At 29.5% G+C, this 19,699-nt stretch overlaps 1 protein-coding gene across 9 annotated transcripts in view; it reads right to left on the reverse strand.

The window, feature by feature from the left end:
- Dys (Dystrophin) overlaps nucleotides 1–19,699 on the reverse strand; it is a 762,481-nt gene that overhangs the window by 475,849 nt on the left and 266,933 nt on the right. For all 9 annotated transcript variants that reach the window (XM_088278115.1, XM_088278116.1, XM_088278111.1 and 6 more), the window contains one exon: nucleotides 17,560–17,665. In XM_088278115.1, coding sequence (XP_088134241.1) covers nucleotides 17,560–17,665 — 106 coding nt within the window. The remainder of the gene's footprint in view (nucleotides 1–17,559; nucleotides 17,666–19,699) is intronic.

The raw sequence follows: 19,699 nt of genomic DNA on the forward strand, positions 1-19,699 counted from the left end.
CTACAACCTGAGAAGGAGGAGACTGATCCTAAGAGTCTACAAAGACGATAAGTTGGTATGGAGTCAGAAAGAAAACTTCTTTTGATATTATCGCTGCAATATCGACAAAAATATTATACAATGCCTGCTCGCTTTCCGAATTATCTTTTTTACAACAAGATAATGTCGGGTGTACACCATCGAAAGCGGTTAAAAAAAACTCTAATAATTTATAAAAAATAAAAGATTTTGAATAAATTTAACTAGAGTTTCTCCTGTCGTCGTGGCAGTTTAACGAGTGATCACATAAGATATTCACGCGCCTGTTCGACCGAGATGCAAAATTGATATTCCGTGTCAAATCCAGAATAAATCAGCATATTCCTGTGGATACAAAGTTCGACATACTTCCCGGGAGCCTCGTTTCTCAACAGTTCTGTCAAACAAGTTGCAATTCAGTGAAAGGAAATACAATTGCATGGATTTTACATTTGACGCCGATGTGTCGAAAGTATGCTCTAAAATTACACCATGTCGTCATCCGTAAGGTAAAGTTGGGAAAATACATGATTAGTTTAATTATATAACCTAGAAAGGTAATCATATGTTATCTTTTCGAAATATGCATTTTTCGCGTTATTCCTATATTTTTTGTGATGACTTAACACCCCTCAAAACGACAAACCTTGGCCAGTTCCTTGCTACTTTTTAAAAGATATAAAAGATAACTACATTTTTGCAATTTAAGTGAATTATTTATTGAAAATGCAAAACTTTCCATACAAACTTACTTTAATGTGATACATGAGTAAAATTCTATTTTATATATTAATGAACAAGACTTTTTGAAGGAAAAATAATAAACGCAAACATATTTTTCATATTACACAGTTATTTAATTTGTATTAAAATAAAATAAAAGACAAAGAAATTGCGTCAAATATTAATAACATTTTACTGATTGCATAGAGATACACACACATATATATATATATATATATATATATATATATATATATATATATATATATATATATATATATATATATATATATATATATATATATATATATATATATATATATAAATATATAAATATATATTTACATATATATATATATATATATATATATATATATATATATATATATATATATATATATATATATATATATATATATATATATATATATATATATATATATATATATATATATATATATATATATATATATATATATATATATATATATATATATATATATATATATATATATATATATATATATATATATATATATATATATATATATATATATATATAATATATACATATGTATGTCAGGTCACGAATAAGGAAGAATAATTAAATTAAACACATTTTCAAGATAAAACAAATATTTTAAATGTAATGCAACGAAAAATCACAAAGTTACTGTGTCAAATATTCAAAAAAAAATCCTGACTAAAAAAAACTTCCTAATATAAAATAATTCAAACATATAAAAAAAATATCTCGGATCTAAAATAAGTAATAAGAATAAAAGATTACAGAATTATTTCAAAAGTAACTAATGAAATATCACAAAGTTACTGCAAGAAATATTTTTAACATTTCTCTGATTTTATAGAAAACTTCTCCATAGTAATTAATTCGTAGAAAGAGAAAGTTATTTCAGAACAAAATAAGTAATTCTATGGAAAATAATTCATCAGACTTCGGAATAATCGGAGGCAAACAATTAATTTAGTTCGGATGGGAATAAGGAGTTTAATTAAAGGTTGGATCATTTAACTTGGCTGTCAGAAAAATTAAATGGACACTAGAACAAGGGTACGACGTGAAGGCCAGGGAAGGGGCGGCGGGGAGGTAATGATACGAGAAGGAAAAATGTGAAAATCGCGAGAGATTTCCCGAGGGATGGGCAGTTGAGGCAGCCATGAACTACGCGCCTTTAACACCCTTAATACAAGGGTTAGAGTATAATTTATTTTATTATTTATTTAATAATTGCTTTGTTTTTGAACGCCTCCGTGGTGTAATGGTAAGCGTGTTTAGCTACCGTGCTGGAGGTCCGGGGTTCGATTCCCAGGGAGGGGTGAAAATAAATATTAGTGATCTAACACTCTAATATTTATTTTATTATTATATTTTATTACCCTAGACTGGTCCCTGAAGCGCAGGAGTGATCACCTTGACGATTAACACTGTGTAAATAGGATGCAGTGCCCTATGCACCACGCAGATTTAATTTCCTGACAAAAGAAAACGTCAATCATATTTTTTTTAAATTGACATCTCAATAAAGATGAAAAAGAATATGGAAGTCTGGGCATTTACGGGGCTAACGACCATCATTGGCTGGTACAAGTGACCAAAGTGGTCACTTGTACCAGCTTGTCACACACTTGTAAGCGAGTGTTTTTGCCTAGAATTTTCACTCGTGAATAACATGAAATTGAAGTAATTTTAAACATAAAGAGTAAATCCGCTCACGAGTAGGCATAGGCTATAAAACTTAGAAAGTTGAAGCCCAAGAAAGGTCACGATAAGCGGTGTTGCATAAGCCGTAGCTAGATTTCAGAGTCACTTGGACGTTAGGTAATTCAAATCACCTAACGTCCAAGTTAATAACAAGCATATTTGAGGTTGACATGGATAGGAGGAAAGGTGTTAGGGGTTCTTGTATCTTCAGTCACTGCAAGGATATCCGACAGAATAATTTATGGTGTTCTGCTAAGCAAGGAAACAGGAAATAGAGGACGAGATTCAAGATTATAGTGGCACATTTAATGTTTCAAAATGGTCGGATAGGAGGTGAGTTGGATGTAAATGGCAGAGACTGTGAATTATGATACTAATTTGATAAAATCTTCAACAGAAAAAGCTTGTTATCTACACCTCATCACTATTTTTAAAAGTAGATTAATTTAAATCAAACAAACTTAAGTTGCTAAAAATAAACTTATAAACGATATGTGATACCAATCCTAATGCGTTGGATGTTATAATTTTTGCAAATGGTATGTCGTACGTTCGTCGTACTTGACATTTGTGAACCAGACAGTTGCAGTTTATAAACATATTGATAAAACGGGCACAATTGTGTATCAACACTGGCTTCAGCCACATGACGGATATTATTTTTTTCAATTAATATAAAAATTGTATAGGTCCAAATTACTCAAAAAAAAAAGAAATTTTTACTAGTTAAAAAGTTATTAAAAAATAAAAAAACTTGGATGACTAATTTTGCGCCATCTTAATTTATTTGTACACTGCAGCTGTCTAGTTCACAAACGTCAAATTTGATTGACGCACGACGCCATTTGCAAAAATTATTACATCTACCGATAAGGTGATCAATTTTGCGCCACCCTGTATATATGGGGGAAAAAAGCTGAAAGTAGACTGAATGCAATCAAATTGTGATGTCTCAGATTTTCGTTAGCCTAGACGACTCATTGTAAAAAACAGGTATGTAATTGTGTTAAAGCATTATAAATAAATTAACTTACTCTTCCTTATTATTCTTATTTAAACAACGTTATTGTCAAAAACGTTTTTTTTAAAACATCAATACTATAAGTATGTGCATATATACAGGGTATACTGCAGCTATCTAGTAGACAAATGTCAAATTCGATTGACTTACGATGCCATTTGCATAAATTATAGCATCCTTTAAAAAGGTGATTAATTTTACGCTACCCTGTATAAGCAGAGTTATTTTCTAAAAATACAAGTAGCACTACTGTTGAAGTGAAAAATTTGATATTAAGATTCCATTTTATTTTCCTTTGATACCTTTACTTAAATGAGAAGGAAAAATATTATTAAGATTTAAAGATATCATTTGCTCTTCTCTTAAAAAAAATTGTTATTTTTTTCAAAACCTTTTTACTTTGAAATAATTCCATAATCCTTCTAACACGTGCCTCAGTCATTTAGAGTACCAATCTTATTGTTCGCAGGTAAATATTTTCATCAGCGTGGTATTTTTTTACGCAGAAGGCTGATATAATAATTTTAAGCTCCCAAGAGCGAATTTTTTGTGTGTTTTTGAAGGAACTATTAGTAATTTTGTGTAAAAATATAAAATAAAAAAAAATAATAAAACAAAATAAAAAAAGTTTGTAGGTTTATTTAACGTTTTGACTGCATAATATCGGTAATTGTATAAAATATAATACATACTTTGAAAGTTGACTTAAGGTTTCGAGAATATAATATCGGTAATTTAGTATTAAAATATAAAACATAGTTTGAAGGTTTAATTAGGCAAATATAAACGCTTAGAGAATATGTAAAAAATTCAGTAAATAAAGCAACTTTTTTATTAATGACAGTGTAAATCACACATGACATTTCGTTAGAGCTTAGATTACTGTATTAATATTTTACTTACAGTAATGTACTTTAACTCCCCTTCGATTTAGATGAAAAATAAAGAAAAGATAAAGCATAAATTTATACAATGGTTAATTTCACAATGTTTGCGGTTATAAAATATTTGAGCAACTGTCAAGAAGCACGCTCTCCGCCATGAGCAATGTTTAGTATTGTCTGTATTTCTGTTACGAAAATTTCATTCGACGCATTACACGCAAAATGGGAGTTCACACAAGCGATTAAGACTAAAAATTTGTAATATTCGTTTGCAGCTTCAAAATTCAAAAAATCGAAATTAATTTAATTAATAAAGAAGATGCACTGTAAAAAAAAACATATGTATTTTTAAGCTTTTACATTACGTAGCATATTTTCTTTAAATCTAAGTAGACATGTATGTAAATGGAATAAAACATGTATTTAAATAAAGCAAAAATGCACAGTAGGAGTTCACCAAGAAAAAAATCATCTGAAACATTAAGAAAGTGCTTAACGCCACAAACGAAGATAAGGGGTTGGATTTAAGTTGCTCTTGTTCTTGCACAACACCCTTGTGACATAAAGAAGATGAAATTAGATTGTCCATACGTTAAGTTTAATGTTTGACTTTTTTATGATTTTGCATTTGACATGTTTATATTTTTATTTCAGAAAACTTTAAGCACGACAAGCGAATAAAAGTATGAAGAAATATGTTTAAAATATTTTTTTTAATTAAAAAAAACATGAAATTGGATAAATATAATTTTTAAAACCTCTAAGTAATTCGTTTACATTGAAGAAATCGATAAAAAATGACATGATCATGGAAAAAATAAAAGAAACAAAATTTTCCTATTTAAATGTTATTTTTTCTATGAATGGTTTCGATATTAATGAAATCGTGAGTGGTTTTTGTGTTCATTGATTTGGCGTTTGATTTTTAGAACTTCATTTTAATTTTGTTTTAATTTTTAAATCATTCACAGATTGTAGACAAACACAAGTTGTATTCTTTTAAAAAAACACATAAAAATGTATATTGTGATAATTGTTTCGCCTAGTTATGGTATTTTCAAACGAATGCCATAACTAGGTGAAACAATTGTCAACTCAAAAAATCTGTGTAGTTTATGTGTTAAACTAAAAATAAATAAGTCAATTTAAAAAAAATCGATCTTCATTCATATTAAGTAAGATTGAATATTTGAGTATCTGGAGTTCAATCACAATTTAATCAGAACCCAGCATTTGTGTAGATATATACAAATATGATTCTAGATAAGGGACAATTAAAACATCTTTTCTATATGAAAATATAGTTTGTAAATTATTTTACCCGCGAGTGTCTTGAATCAAGCAGAAATATAAATGAAAACACATTTATCACTCTTGGATATTACGAATTATGCCCAATTATTCATAATACTCATTATTTACATTGTGTAATTTTCCATGTGTGAAGGGCGGAGTACAAAGTAGCCAATAAAGATATATATTATAGATATGTATACTATATTATACCATTAAGATACATAAAAGTAAACTTTTTGCATTAAAATGCGAATAAGATGAATATCTTCAATTTAAGTGTATATTCTTAGTAGATAAATATTAACGACTTTTCTGCTCGCAAAAAACTTTCCTTTAAGATTTAAGCTACTGCTTTTATCTGTAAAAAATCGACGACTTTTACTTTTACGTTTTTCGCCGTTTTTCTTCAAACTTATACTTTTTTTTGCATAAAGTAAAGAAATAGAAAAGTTTAAAAACTATGCCTGTTAATGCATTTGTATTGATTACTTTTTTTCTACATAAATTTTACAAAATATATCAAGATACTATAAGAAAAATTCTTACTTCAGGATATTCATATTTTCAAATACAAGAAATACTTCAAACGTAAGTGGAAACAATTATAGATTTATCCTTGTTTTTTTTAAATAAATTATAAATTTTAGCAAACTTTGATGCTATTAGTATGCTATTCATAGTTGCGGGTTTATACTTTACTTACTACTACAATTAACCCTTATCGCACCCAATGTTACATAGGGCACTACATCATTGACTTCATGCAATGTTTATTTTATCGTTCATTATATGAAGGCAATGTTATCAGTCCTTCGCTTCAGGTATAAGTCCAGGGCAATATTAAACAAATATTTATAAGAAAAAACACTTATTTTTACTTTACCTCCTTGAGAATGGAACCTGGGACCATCAGCATGGTAGCCAAATGAACTTACCACTAAACTACAGAGGCGGACGGGTTGAAAATTAGTACCAAATACCTTTAAATACACGTTTTGATATATGTGCATGGACTGGACACGCAATAAATTCATGTTTTGTTTTAATCAAGTTAGTCGAGTGACATGCTTTACAACATCATTTTGTCGAGTTCTCACCAAGTGCTATTACAAGACCATATGTTCGGTTCTACAGATACTATATCATGAAGTTACGACACATCCTTTTAGAATAATTGCTACAAAAAATTATCAAAATTACCATTTGCCGGTTCATATTTTACACCAAAATACGGCATTAATAATAATTCTCGGGAAGGCTGTAGAATGTTACGAAGGTTCGATGTTATTTCAGGGTGAACATCGTCCGCCTTATATTTAAATGAGGCTTTGAAACACATTTCCACCCGGTCGAGAATAGTGTAGACGGACAAATTGTCTAAATTAAAGGGTGATAAATCATAACATAGATAACACTATGTTTTACTTAATTATACGACTTTATTAAGGGTCTTCGTACACACTTAATATAAGACAAGAAAACGATCAAATTTTGTATTTTTTGTTTGTCGTTAAATGCATTTCATATAAAACTTTTTAATAACACACGCATAACTAGGAAAAATCAAGCCTTTCCCGTCAATGTCGAAAACGCTATTTAGATAAAACTGCTTATTATTAGATTACCTGTTAAAAATAAAGAAGCGAAATATTTAGTTATTGAACGTAATCGTAAAAGGCAAAATAAAGGGCCGACGATGTGTGGGCAGAAGACAGATCCCCTGGCTCCGGAATATACGAGATTGGACGGGGATCAGAAGCATCTAGGTGCCCAAGACAAAGAATCTCAAATAGTAGTCGCCGTCAGGTGGATATAACATTATACACAGAAGACGACCAAAGATTTAGAAATAAATTGTAGAGTTTGGAGCGATCGAAAGACTAAAAAGATCGCTCTGTAGGATGATCTGGATCATGCATTTATTCTGATAAGATAAGAAAAGCGTTATCTTTGTTTTATCGAAAAATGGTGAGTATTTTAAAAATCTGTAATAAAATCGTAACGCAAAAATAGATACTTTATATAAAATGCATTTTAATATAAATGTACTTGATTTTAAAATGATAAATATATTCAAAACACTCAATAAATCTCTTATTCAAAATTTCTGGGAGGATCTCTTTAAACTTAAACCCTTTTTCATACAATTTGATACTGATTTTTTAAATTACAATTAAGAATTAAACCATTGTCATAAATTGTGACCATTGTTGTAAGTTGACAGGTTTCGAATATTAAAATGGGGTGAATACTTTTTTAAGTTTTCGTAAGTAGTCGATCAAATATCGATAATTAAAATTAAAATTACATGTTTCACAGTACCGAATTGGTATAAAACAAATTGGTCTGTTATTGCTTCCATTATTAGGAAATGCAATAAATATTTATCCAGTTGGAATGAATGACTGCAACAGCGGAATCCACTGAAAGTACTTGAAGGTATTTATAAACAACTTAAGATTTTATGGACCATTAAAGTATATTTATTTGTAAGTACCACGTTTTGTGTTTAGGTACTGAGTGAGTTATACTTGGAGAATGTACGTAAAATACAGCAAAAAATCCCTGCGAACTTGTTAATGAGATGGGTATTTTCCCCATTTCAGCTGAAAATTGTAATAACTGAAAAATATCAATGTGAATTATAAAATTGAGGATTTTTCCATAGTCACATAATACACTGAAACATATGAAAAAATCAAAATTCTTTTTTGATATTATCAAAGGAAAAATATTATTTTCAATTCATGAATTTACAAGAAAATCAGCTTAGTAGAAATGAAGAATTTTGCGATACGTCAGAAAAATGTATTACACCATTTTTTTAAAGCGATGTTATCAAAAGAAAAATATTTTATTCATTTTATGCAATACCAATATAACAAAATATGTTTCATAGATTTCAGGAAATACAGACTTTTCTAAAGCATTACTTAGTAAGGGTTTCCTCTTTTGTTGAAATTGTTGAAAAAATTACACGACTTACAAGATAAAAAAGAATCCATTTCATTATAATTTATCGAATTAAGAAAAAAAGAAAAAAATAACATAAAACATTAAACTTGCAAATTATTTCGTTTATCATAATTTGTATTATATTATTGAATGTACTTATAGTACACGTTCGTAGAAAACTACATTAACTAAAGTTCCATACCTTAATTAGAACTTAGCTTTGTTTAATAAACCATCATTAATAACTTTTAATAATGAACATAAAATATCGTTTTATTGCGTAGACTATATGGAACTTTCATACGTATTAAATTTTTAATTAATACGTGCTTGGTTCCGCACAAACAAACCGACGCCGACGCCAACGTGCCACGTCGCGACGCGTATGATTAAAAACTTTGACGCCGCTCGCAACAGTCGCCCGAGAGAACAGAACCTAGACACGGGATCGGGAATGAATTTTGAAAACTGAAACTAGCTGATACGGAAATTTCAGTGAACCGAGACTGAAATACGAGTATGAACCTCGACGCGTTATTAAGTATGCCGAATTATACAGCGGATGAGAAGGAATGCGCGTTTCATATCTCGAATACATAAAATTCATTCATATTATCGTTCGATTTGGATCCTTTGAAGTGTTAACTTTAAAATTTTACGAGAAAATTAATTGAAAAAATGTTTGGATAAATATCGAAAGTTCATGAAAATATATGAACGAAATATAAAATATCAAGAAAGTTCATTCTTGACAACCATTTTTTCAGATTTTAAGTTTAAATCATTTCTGTGACTGCCAATCAATACAAAAAAATAAAGCCACTTGAGATCTACCTAAGCTTCTTTCCCTAACCGTCAAAATATTTTGAATTTTGTTTAGTAGATGGTGTTTTAGTATAAATCAGTCTTGATAAAGAAGCGGTTGGCTTTGAAACCAGTAGACATTATTATTAAGTTATAATTAAATATTTAAAGTGATTTTAAAACAAAGTTACATTTTAATTATGAAATCATTTCGATGATAAAATATGACTTTTATTATTACAGAGAGTGATCGATTCCACGATAACAGTGAAAATCCAAATATTCATCTATTAAATCATTCCTTTTGTGAAATAACATCTCTTCATCCCTCCTTACATGATCCTGCTTCTTCCTTTTTTTAATACCAAATAAAATATAAAAGGCAACGGATCTGGGAGAATCCATTAGTGATGTTAAACCTGCTATTCTTTTAAAATTATTTTTTAGTCTGCTTTTATATTCGTTCTTATATTTTGTTGCAATTTGTTGCATTATAGGTTTATTGTACTTACTGTAGTGGATGATGTAAAAAAAGAGTAATTAACCAAATTTAGTACTCAATAATTCCAATGAAGGTTGGAATTGGAATGCAAATTTCGTGTTGTTGAGTCCTATTGGAAAATCCATATTTTTTGTTATTGTAGACTGGGAGGCCAAAGCCCAATATGCTTTAGCATTATCAGAAAAAGAGAGTGATTGAAGACACCTCATTTTCTTTGAATTCTACTATTGTCTTGAGAATTGTTGGAAATAAACAAAAATCATAAGTATGACAGTAGAAAAAGTTACAGAATGTTACGAAGAAATGTTTTTCGTTTTTGTTTTTGTACGAATAACTTTTAGGATTGATCGATGTTTCCAGCAAGTCTTTTATTATACTTATATTATGATAACACAACCTTATAAAATAACTGGAATTCATTATCGTTTATTGGCAAAGTCAGGGGATGGTTTATCTGCAGATAAATATCTGTCGCAACCATTAACTACTGCTGTGAGGGCCTTCACAGCCCAGAGTATTTTGAAAAAAATAAGACATATAATAGACATACAATAAGTGTTTGTCTCTGAATACCTTCATAGTTAATTATGACGTCAAAAAATCAAAATGTACTAAATTTAGAAGTAACATATGTGAGTCACCTTCAAAACATTATTTATTAACACTTATTCCAATGGTGTTTCCACTTTTGGAGACAATCCTGGATCACTTATTTTATGATGTCCTTTAGCTCTTTTGTCGCATTTGCATGAATCTCGAGAATCGTCTCAAATATTCTTCCTTTGAAAGGGATTTTGAGTTTGGGGAACAAGAAGAAGTCAGAAGAGGCGAGACCAGGTGAGTAGAGTGGGTGTGGGTAAGAACAGTGATCGAGTGTTTGGCGAAAAATTCACGAATTCTGAAATCTGAATAGATCAGGTGAGTCACTCATTTTTCATAGCTCCAAAACTGTTCAATTTATTCCACAAAGACTATTTGTTAGATGTTAATTACCTAAGTTTGTGTAGATTTAAAATTTTGCTAAGATTGTTTATTGAAGAGACAGATTTAAGCTCCTTTTTCTTGTAGACGTATCACTCATGTAGTACATGCTTGCTAACTTTTTACTTTTTTTAATGTTTTTAATTTTATTTAAAAAAATACAAAATAAAACTATTTTTTTTGTTTTCTGATAGTCAAGTATTTTTTGCATTTTATATTAACACTATCATTCTAGTTCTACTTATAATACCTATTGTATTCTTGCCAGTGCCCTTTACTATGATCTAAATTATATTGTATACGTACATATGTCGTAGAAAAAACTCTTTTTTTTTCTTAACACGCACTTGCATAAAAGATCTGTGAGGTCTAAACGTCAGTATTCACGTTTTGCACATACTAAAAAACAAAGTCAGCTAAGGTTTAAACCAGTTTGTAGTGAATTCAATCAGACTAAATACAGATTATGAAATGTTAGCAACAGACTGCCAATATTAAACATGGAAGATACGCCCTGAAGTCTGAAAAGTTAGCAAATAAGACAGTTGTACCATAAAACGAACTTATAAAAAGTTTTGAAATAATTCGATACATTATGAATAACTCACGAAGTATTCCGTTTTTCGAAGAGCGAGAAAACTTTTGAACGCGCAACGTATTTGCCGATACTCGAAGAAAGTTCTTCAAATCTAAGCGACGATTGACAAAAAGCTTATCTTTAATTTTTAATTTGACTTACGAGTATTCTCAAAGCAGAAAAAAAAATTCAATTATTTACACGGTTTTTATGTATTTGAGTTTCAAGGCATACGTTCCAGTTGAAAGTTAAGGGTGCCGTAAAAACAAACATGTACTGAATTTAATAAATGCCTTATTACCTGAGTCACATCAGAATTGTAAGAATTTTAGAGGATCAAATAAGCGATGCATTTATTCTTCTTCTAACCCTTTTCTGCACCCAATGCTGGATAGGACACTGCATCGTACTGTTAGTAACGCAGTGTTATCTTGATCGTTACTTACATGAAGGCAAGGTGATTACCGCGCTCCAGGAACCAGTCCAGGGTAGTATTAAATTAATATTAGAGTGTAAATGACTTATATTTATACTGGCGATTTATTAGTGATTTACTAAGATATCTACTGAAAGGTTAAAAAATTCAATTAATACGGTTTAATATCATCACACCCACACATCGCTCACTCCTTTCAAGAACGTCATAAATAAAAAATCGTCAATTTTCAGTTGTGCATGTTTTCGGAATGCCCAGAAAATGTACTATATCCCAGCAAAAGAGGCATAATTTTCACTTAATATTTATCCGCTACAGGGCAAATAGCGTTGTTTTTGCATTTTGAAGAAAATGTATTGTTTGATTATTTTTTTAAATATACTAAATATTTTTCAAATGGAGAAAAAACCTTCAGGTTTCACCTAAAAAGATCTGTTGCAAAGTAAAAAGTTTAACAAGTGGCTTGATATTTATTTTTAATACATTGTATTATATTTTTAAACTTTAAAAACGTTCTCCTGAAAAATCAAGTTTTTTGATTTATGACGTTCTTGAAAGGAGTGAGCGACATGTTTAAGCTTTCACGATATCCGATAGCGTTCATATTGTTTTTGTCTTAAATTCACTTTTTGTCAAAATTTGAACCTAAATGGTGGAATTATAAACGGAACTCAAAACCATTTTATTCAACGCTTTCTTCTCAAATAAAAGCGTAAGAAAGTTGAGCGTAAGTCCTTCTTTATTAGCAGAAATACGAATGGTTGAAAACGTTACGATCCTTTCTCAGAGATAACCGCAAGTACATTTGAATATATAATGTAATATTGAAACGCACTGAAAACGATAATATTAAAATACTAAGAAGGGGCTAAGAAGTATTTATTAACATGGATTACGTAACATGTCCATATGTACCATATGTCTGAGCATTCCAGGGCGACTTGACAATTGGCTGGGCTAAGTGATCACTTCATACGCGTTCACCATTCTGCCCATTATTGAATACGGTAGCACTGTCAGCCAAAATTTAAAAAAATATAAAAATCTTTCTTATTATTTTTCCATGTTCGCTCCTGAGTGGAGCATATGGCCAACACGACACGCCTCCAAGTCACTCTGTCACGCGCCATCTCCTTGGCTTCCTGTCAGGTCAGACCGGCATCTCGAAGTTCCGCTGAGTATAGTCGGTGAATAGTTACCAAAATAACAACTCATAAACGAAATGAATCCAATAACAGTGCATATCTTTCAAAAAGTAATAAATATTCATTGATATATCAGCCGTAGGGTGTAAAATATAGTATCCGATAGAATAAATAAAAATAAGAAAAATATTGAAATTGATTTGAATCAAATGAAAAACTAAAATTGAACGAACAGTTTTTTGTAATGCAGCCAAACCAAACGCAAGAGGGAAGAAAAATAGGCTTAAAAGTAAAAAAAAAAAATATCCTCGGTAACAAGCCTCGGTACAGCATGAAGGCTACGCGGCAAACTGCCTGCGAGGTAAACCCCGCCGGAAGCTAGGTCTGCGCACCAAAGCCGAATCGACGGACGTTTCCGGTACTAACGATGCTGGTGATAAAGCTTTTGAGCGGAAGCTGTATGATTTTTCGATGGTCATTTGTAATTCGAATGGGAATCACGACAGGTATTCGAAGATAGAATTGAACGGCGAACACACAATTTTCAAATATTCTTCTAACAATTTTCTGCACAAAATGGTGCATTGTGTGTGAGTAGTGTTATCTTGGACGTTAAATAAGGGAATGTTTTTCATCACCCAGGACCCCCAGAATAAAAGGTCAACACGCTAACCACTACACTACTAAAGAATATCTATGTAATAATATCTATGTAATATCTATGTAATAAAATAACATTTATTTGGGAAATACCTACGACTGAACCTATCTGCATTCAATGGTGCATAGGGCACTACATCGAATTGCCGCAAAATTTATTTGGTCGTTTATTATGTAAAGGCAATATAATCAGCCCCGTACATCAGATAAGTCCGGGCCAACCTAAAATAAATTAAATATAGCGAAAAATCACTTTTGCTTATTTTGCCTCAATAGGAATCGAACCCGAGACCTCTACCAAGTTCGCGATTCACAGCATCAAAAAAATGACACAGTTTTAATTGTTACATATTCAACATTTCTATTTAAATGTATTACAATGGAAACTTAATTACAAAGTACAAAAACATGATGGCACCACAAATATGAATTAAACCCATTGGTGATATTGTTATAATGTGGAAAATACCATTCTGAACGCTGATAACAATTTTATTGAATATTGGTTCATACCCAACAATAGCCAAATAATGTATTTTACGACATTCAATATATGTGATAAGAGTTCCAATTAAATCGCGTTAGGGGTAGTAACATACATATAAGGGTTTTAATGCGACGTTAACTTGGTAATCATGAAATGATTACATTCTTCTGCACTATAATTTCATTATTATTTTTGGAATTAAGAATTTCTTGTGAAAATCTATTATTAAAATTGAGATCAAAGATTTTTTTTCAATCTCTTGTAAATATGTATTATAAACGCAGTAAGGTCCAAAAGCTCCGTCCTGATGGAGTAAGAAATGTGTTTTCGATGCAATAGTAATTGAATTATGAGTATTTTACAATGTAGCGAAGAAAAAATGGTTTTCTATCTGAATTACTTGTATACTTCAATATCCATGAATAGGACGACTTTTATAAACGTTTTTTCCCTTTAAAATCAAGATCTTTTCGATAGAAATTATAAGTAATTATTTTAGTAAATAAAATTAAAAATAATGAAATTGAGAATCGGGTATTTTGGCTCATTTAAACAACATTTCTTTCTTCTTTTTTTAAACAGGAACAAAAACGGTTCATCTAATAAAATAATAAGTGTAAAAGTTATCAAAATATATTTTTTTAATAATAAGACTAAATATTTACTCATTTTACTACTAAAATACTTAAGGCAGGATAATTTTAGGCATTCATAGGACTAGAAGTATGAAAAATACTATTTCTTGTATCTTCTATTTTTTATCAGTATGCACAGAACTGCGGTGAAAAAAATTAATTAAGTTAATTTATTAATAAAAGGGAGTTATAGCAGGATTACATTTAGAAAATTGAAATAAACAAAGAATACATGAGAAATTCGTTAATTAAATAAATAAAAATACCAAAATTTCATCTTTCATCTTTTATCTTTAAGTATCTTGTCAAACTATAGTTTGCAGTGGTTTGAGAAAATGCCTGAATAAGATGCCTCATCAGTACAGTTCTTGACAATATAGTTTATCCAGTATGTTGTAGATTGGCATCGTATTTATTCTGTAAAACTATAAGTGAAATTAAGAGCTTAATGAATTGAAATCGAATACTTCGTATCAAAGAATCAAATTTATATATATAACGTTAATTAACAAAATTAAGTTAAGGAACTTAGGTAAGGGTAGACTAATTAATTTAATTTGTTATGTCATTAAATACGTAACTTTAAACTTACGATCACGATAAATCTGTATTTATCCCGTGCAAAAATAAATTGATGGAATCGAAAAAAAGAATGTACATGAATAATAAATTCAAGTGACATACCCCTAATTTTGAAGACATGTTAATGAAAAATGAGTTAATAATAGATTAAACTATATTTATCCCAAGCATTAATATAAATACTTATGAAATAAAAACAAAGAGGAGAGAAGAGCAAGTTTTCTAAAGAACGGTAAAGCAATAAGTCAATAACAATACAAAGCTGTATTTTTTCCATGGAAAGCTAATACTAATGAAATTATAAAGAGATAATGTATGATGCAATAATGACCAATTCAAGTAAGGTACTAAGACGGTTTTTGCAAAACTGTGGAAGAAAATAAGTAAAAAAAAAATAAGATAAAACTGTATGTATCTCACTAAAAGCTAAAACTCGTGAAATAAAAACAGAGAGAATGAATATGGTAAATGACAAAATAAAATAAGGTATTCAGACAGTTTTTAATGAACTTTATACGAAAATTATTCAATAATATAATAAAGCTATATTTAGCCTGTAAAATTAACTTAAATTAAAATTACTTGTAAAATTAAAATAGAGGGAATCTACAAGAATGACAAAATTATGTAAGGTACTTATTCAATAATCTTAATTTTAAAAATCTAGATCCTAGACCATTTTTTTCGTTGAACACTGAAAGCTTTTAATTTGGACGGTACTTTAAACGCGATGAATATTTATTTATGTAAAATCTCACAGATCCTAGCTAATAGCTCAGTTAGTTCGCAAGCTTTGAACGGGGATTTTTATGTAACGATCTCATTTCCGGTTACTCTCTCCCTTTCACTGCGGAAGATAAAACCTCCTTGCTGCTTACGGTCACTGATTAGTGGCAGTCATTAAGGAAGCCTCCAATAGCCTTTTTACACGCCTTTTGCAAAAGCCTATATTTTTACACGAGCTAGTCTAGTCCGAGGTAAAAGTTTTTCAGATAAATGTACTCTCGAATCGCAAGAGAGATAAAAGGAGAAAATATAAGGGTATCTCTCAACCCACAGGGACCGTCATTAAAATGAAATACAATGAATCAAAGATTAATTAACCATAACCATTATGATCATAACATAGAAAATATCAGAATGTATTAAAGACGCAATATTAAATAATATATTAATTATTGTAACTGCAGACAGTTTGGGTAATACGAGTATATCCAAAATTAAACAAGATCATTGGATTGAAGTCTACTTTTATTTCAATATACACAATGATATTTTTTTTAATATGGAGGATAACAAAACACCAATCCACATTCTCTATAATTGTGACGCACTCGCTCACAAACGAAGTAACATCTTTGGAGGACCACTACTGGACTCCGATAAGGTGTAGAGATCTTACCACCAAGACAGGTCGTGAGCATGTAGATCTTGAGAGTGAGCTATGATACAGAGGAAGGTCACAATAGACCTTATATGGTCGCAGTGACAAAAGGGATGCAAGATCCCTCGACCTCATATTAAAAATAAAAATAAATGTTTATTTAAATAAAGTAGAACTCAATCCAATATCCTTGTTTAATTTTCGATATATTACCCAAAAATTCAAATATATAATTTACAGGTTTGATGGGTAATTCGGTGTATGAATGTTTTTCGCTGTCAATGTTCAAGAGAAAATGTCGATTTACCCTCTTTGCATGTGTTGACAATTTTATAATTTCAGGATAAGAAAAATATTCTGTGGAATTGAATTTAAAAAAATTCTCTCTTAAATAGATGTAGTTTCTTTATTCATCAATTTCCATTAATTTATACTCTTCGAAAGAAATTGATCATCCGCGAAGACTATCTTTGAAAAATGTGAAGAAGAAAGTAGAAACGATTATCGAACTCTTTTCTTTCAACTGCTGGTTGGATTTGGAGTAGGGGAAGCGTTTCACACTTTCGTCTAATCCAGGCTAATTTGACCTACCGCCCTTAAAAAAATCACTCCAAAAATGCATATAAATATTTTAAATTTTATCAAAAAATTAAAACAAACATATTCATTTCGAAGCATTGGCAATGTATAAAAAGGTTAAGATTATGCATACAGTTTATAAATTGATAATGTGATATGAAACATACCCTTTCCATGCAGCTGTTGTCGGTTGTCAGCTCCCTTTAAACTTTCTGCAGTGTGAACTAACTCGTCCAATTGGGGTTTCTTTTGCTCCAACTCTCGAAGAACAGTCTGAAACATTTATTAAGATAAATAAGCAAGTTTATTTTATACCAATAATTAATATTATTTATTTTTAAAGTACCATTATCATTTTATGCCTAAACACTTACAGCTCTGGACCGAAATATTCCTTGTTTGCCTAATACATTTCATTAGGGATGCATGTGCCACCGATTTTAGGCGGAAGTTTTATAACCATATTGTTGCGATAGATCAAATTTTTCGATTTTCAAAAGATATTTGTTATAGCTTATAAATTAAAGTATTATCCAAGCATTCGACGATAATTATACTATAAAAAATACAGAGAGTAAGTAAAGAGTTTAAGGTAAAATAAATATGTTTGAAATAATAATCCCATAATCATGCCAAATACTAAAACAATAACAGCACAACAAGATAACTTTGACGATGGAGAAAGATAATGATATTTTTTTTAAATATATTTATATTATTGATATTTTTATATATATATATATATATATATATATATATATATATATATATATATATATATATATATATATATATATATATATATACTTTCTTTTAGGAAATTCTATACCTAGAATAATCTAACTATGTAGATACCTATAACATTATTTTTTATTTTATAACAATTACAATTATTTTAATTATTTTCATGTATCTAATACTTTAAAGTCTAATATACCATAGGATCAATTTAAATCTACTAATAACTATACCTAATAAGTGAAATTTAAAATATCATTTAAATGTGTAAAACCTACTCCCTTTCCTAAACACGAGCAGTACTCTCTGTTGGAGAGATAACTTGTTATTTAAATAACTAAATGATGAAATGATATTTACCCTCATGAATTTAATTGTAACTTTGAAAAAAAATTGCTTAACGAAAATTTTTTATCTCAAAATAAAATAAAAAAATATAATGCGATTCCATAACATATATATTTTTAAAGAAAAACATTATCATAGTGGCTTTCTTAGTCAATACCTATGGGCAGGATACGTTGGCACATTTTGTTTACGTAAACAAGAAATGATTTCACAGAAAACAAAACAAATAAGTAAAAAATATATAAAGCTTGAGTTAGTTTTTGTGTATGGATGTAAGGACGGACCATTAATCAGAAAAGGGTCGGGGTCGAGGATTTTAAACAAAACAAAAAGCGGATAGATAAACCTTACTTGGGATGTCACGTTAGGGTCACGATAAACAAGAATGTGTTACAAGTTGTTGGAAAGGCGGTACTTTTCAACCTTCCCTCGTACGGATTATTTTACGTTTTTTTTACGTATTTCTTTCTCTTTGAGATTTCCTAGGCATATGAAATAAAAAACAATAATTTACATTCTGAAAAATAAAACAATTAAGTCGTGATGAATAATGTAACGTTGTTTGTTTATTATTTTAAAAATAAATATTTAAAAAACCTAACATGATACAGAGAGAGAAAAATAACAAGAAAACAAACATAAGTTACTTCAACAACCTTCCTACGTACTTCACATTTCTAAGTACTTCAACAACCTTCCTACAGACATAAAAAAATTGAAGACTTTAAAATGCTAAAAACTAAATGAAATGAATATTATAAATTTTAATCTAAGAAAGAAAAAAACTGCGTTCTTAATTTTAAGATTGTTTAGAAAATTCATAAATATTGTAAAAAACATTGTAACCATATTAAATAAATAAAAAAAAATACATATAAAAGTATTATATTCCATAATGATATCGCATTATAGATAAATATGGAAATCTAAGATTTTATAGGGTTAACAACCTATCAAGGGCTGGTTTAAGTGACCATTTTATACACTGTGTAACATTCATCAATCTATCCATGATTTACAACCATGCTTCTCAAATTTCGAAAATTATATTTTGGAGAAATAAAATATTTTAGTTCTCCAAAATATATAACAATGATAAAGTTAATGCCTAAGTTATATGTAACTTCTTCAGCGACATCTATGGTTGAAATTAGGATTTTATGAGCAGAAACTATCACGAAATAAACAATCTTGATAAACTTTATACAGATATTCATGATT

This window comes from Brachycentrus maculatus, unplaced genomic scaffold (genome assembly GCF_059751285.1).
Source record: "Brachycentrus maculatus isolate JH-2025_06_01 unplaced genomic scaffold, ASM5975128v1 h1tg000055l, whole genome shotgun sequence".
In the NCBI taxonomy this organism is placed as follows: domain Eukaryota; kingdom Metazoa; phylum Arthropoda; class Insecta; order Trichoptera; family Brachycentridae; genus Brachycentrus; species Brachycentrus maculatus.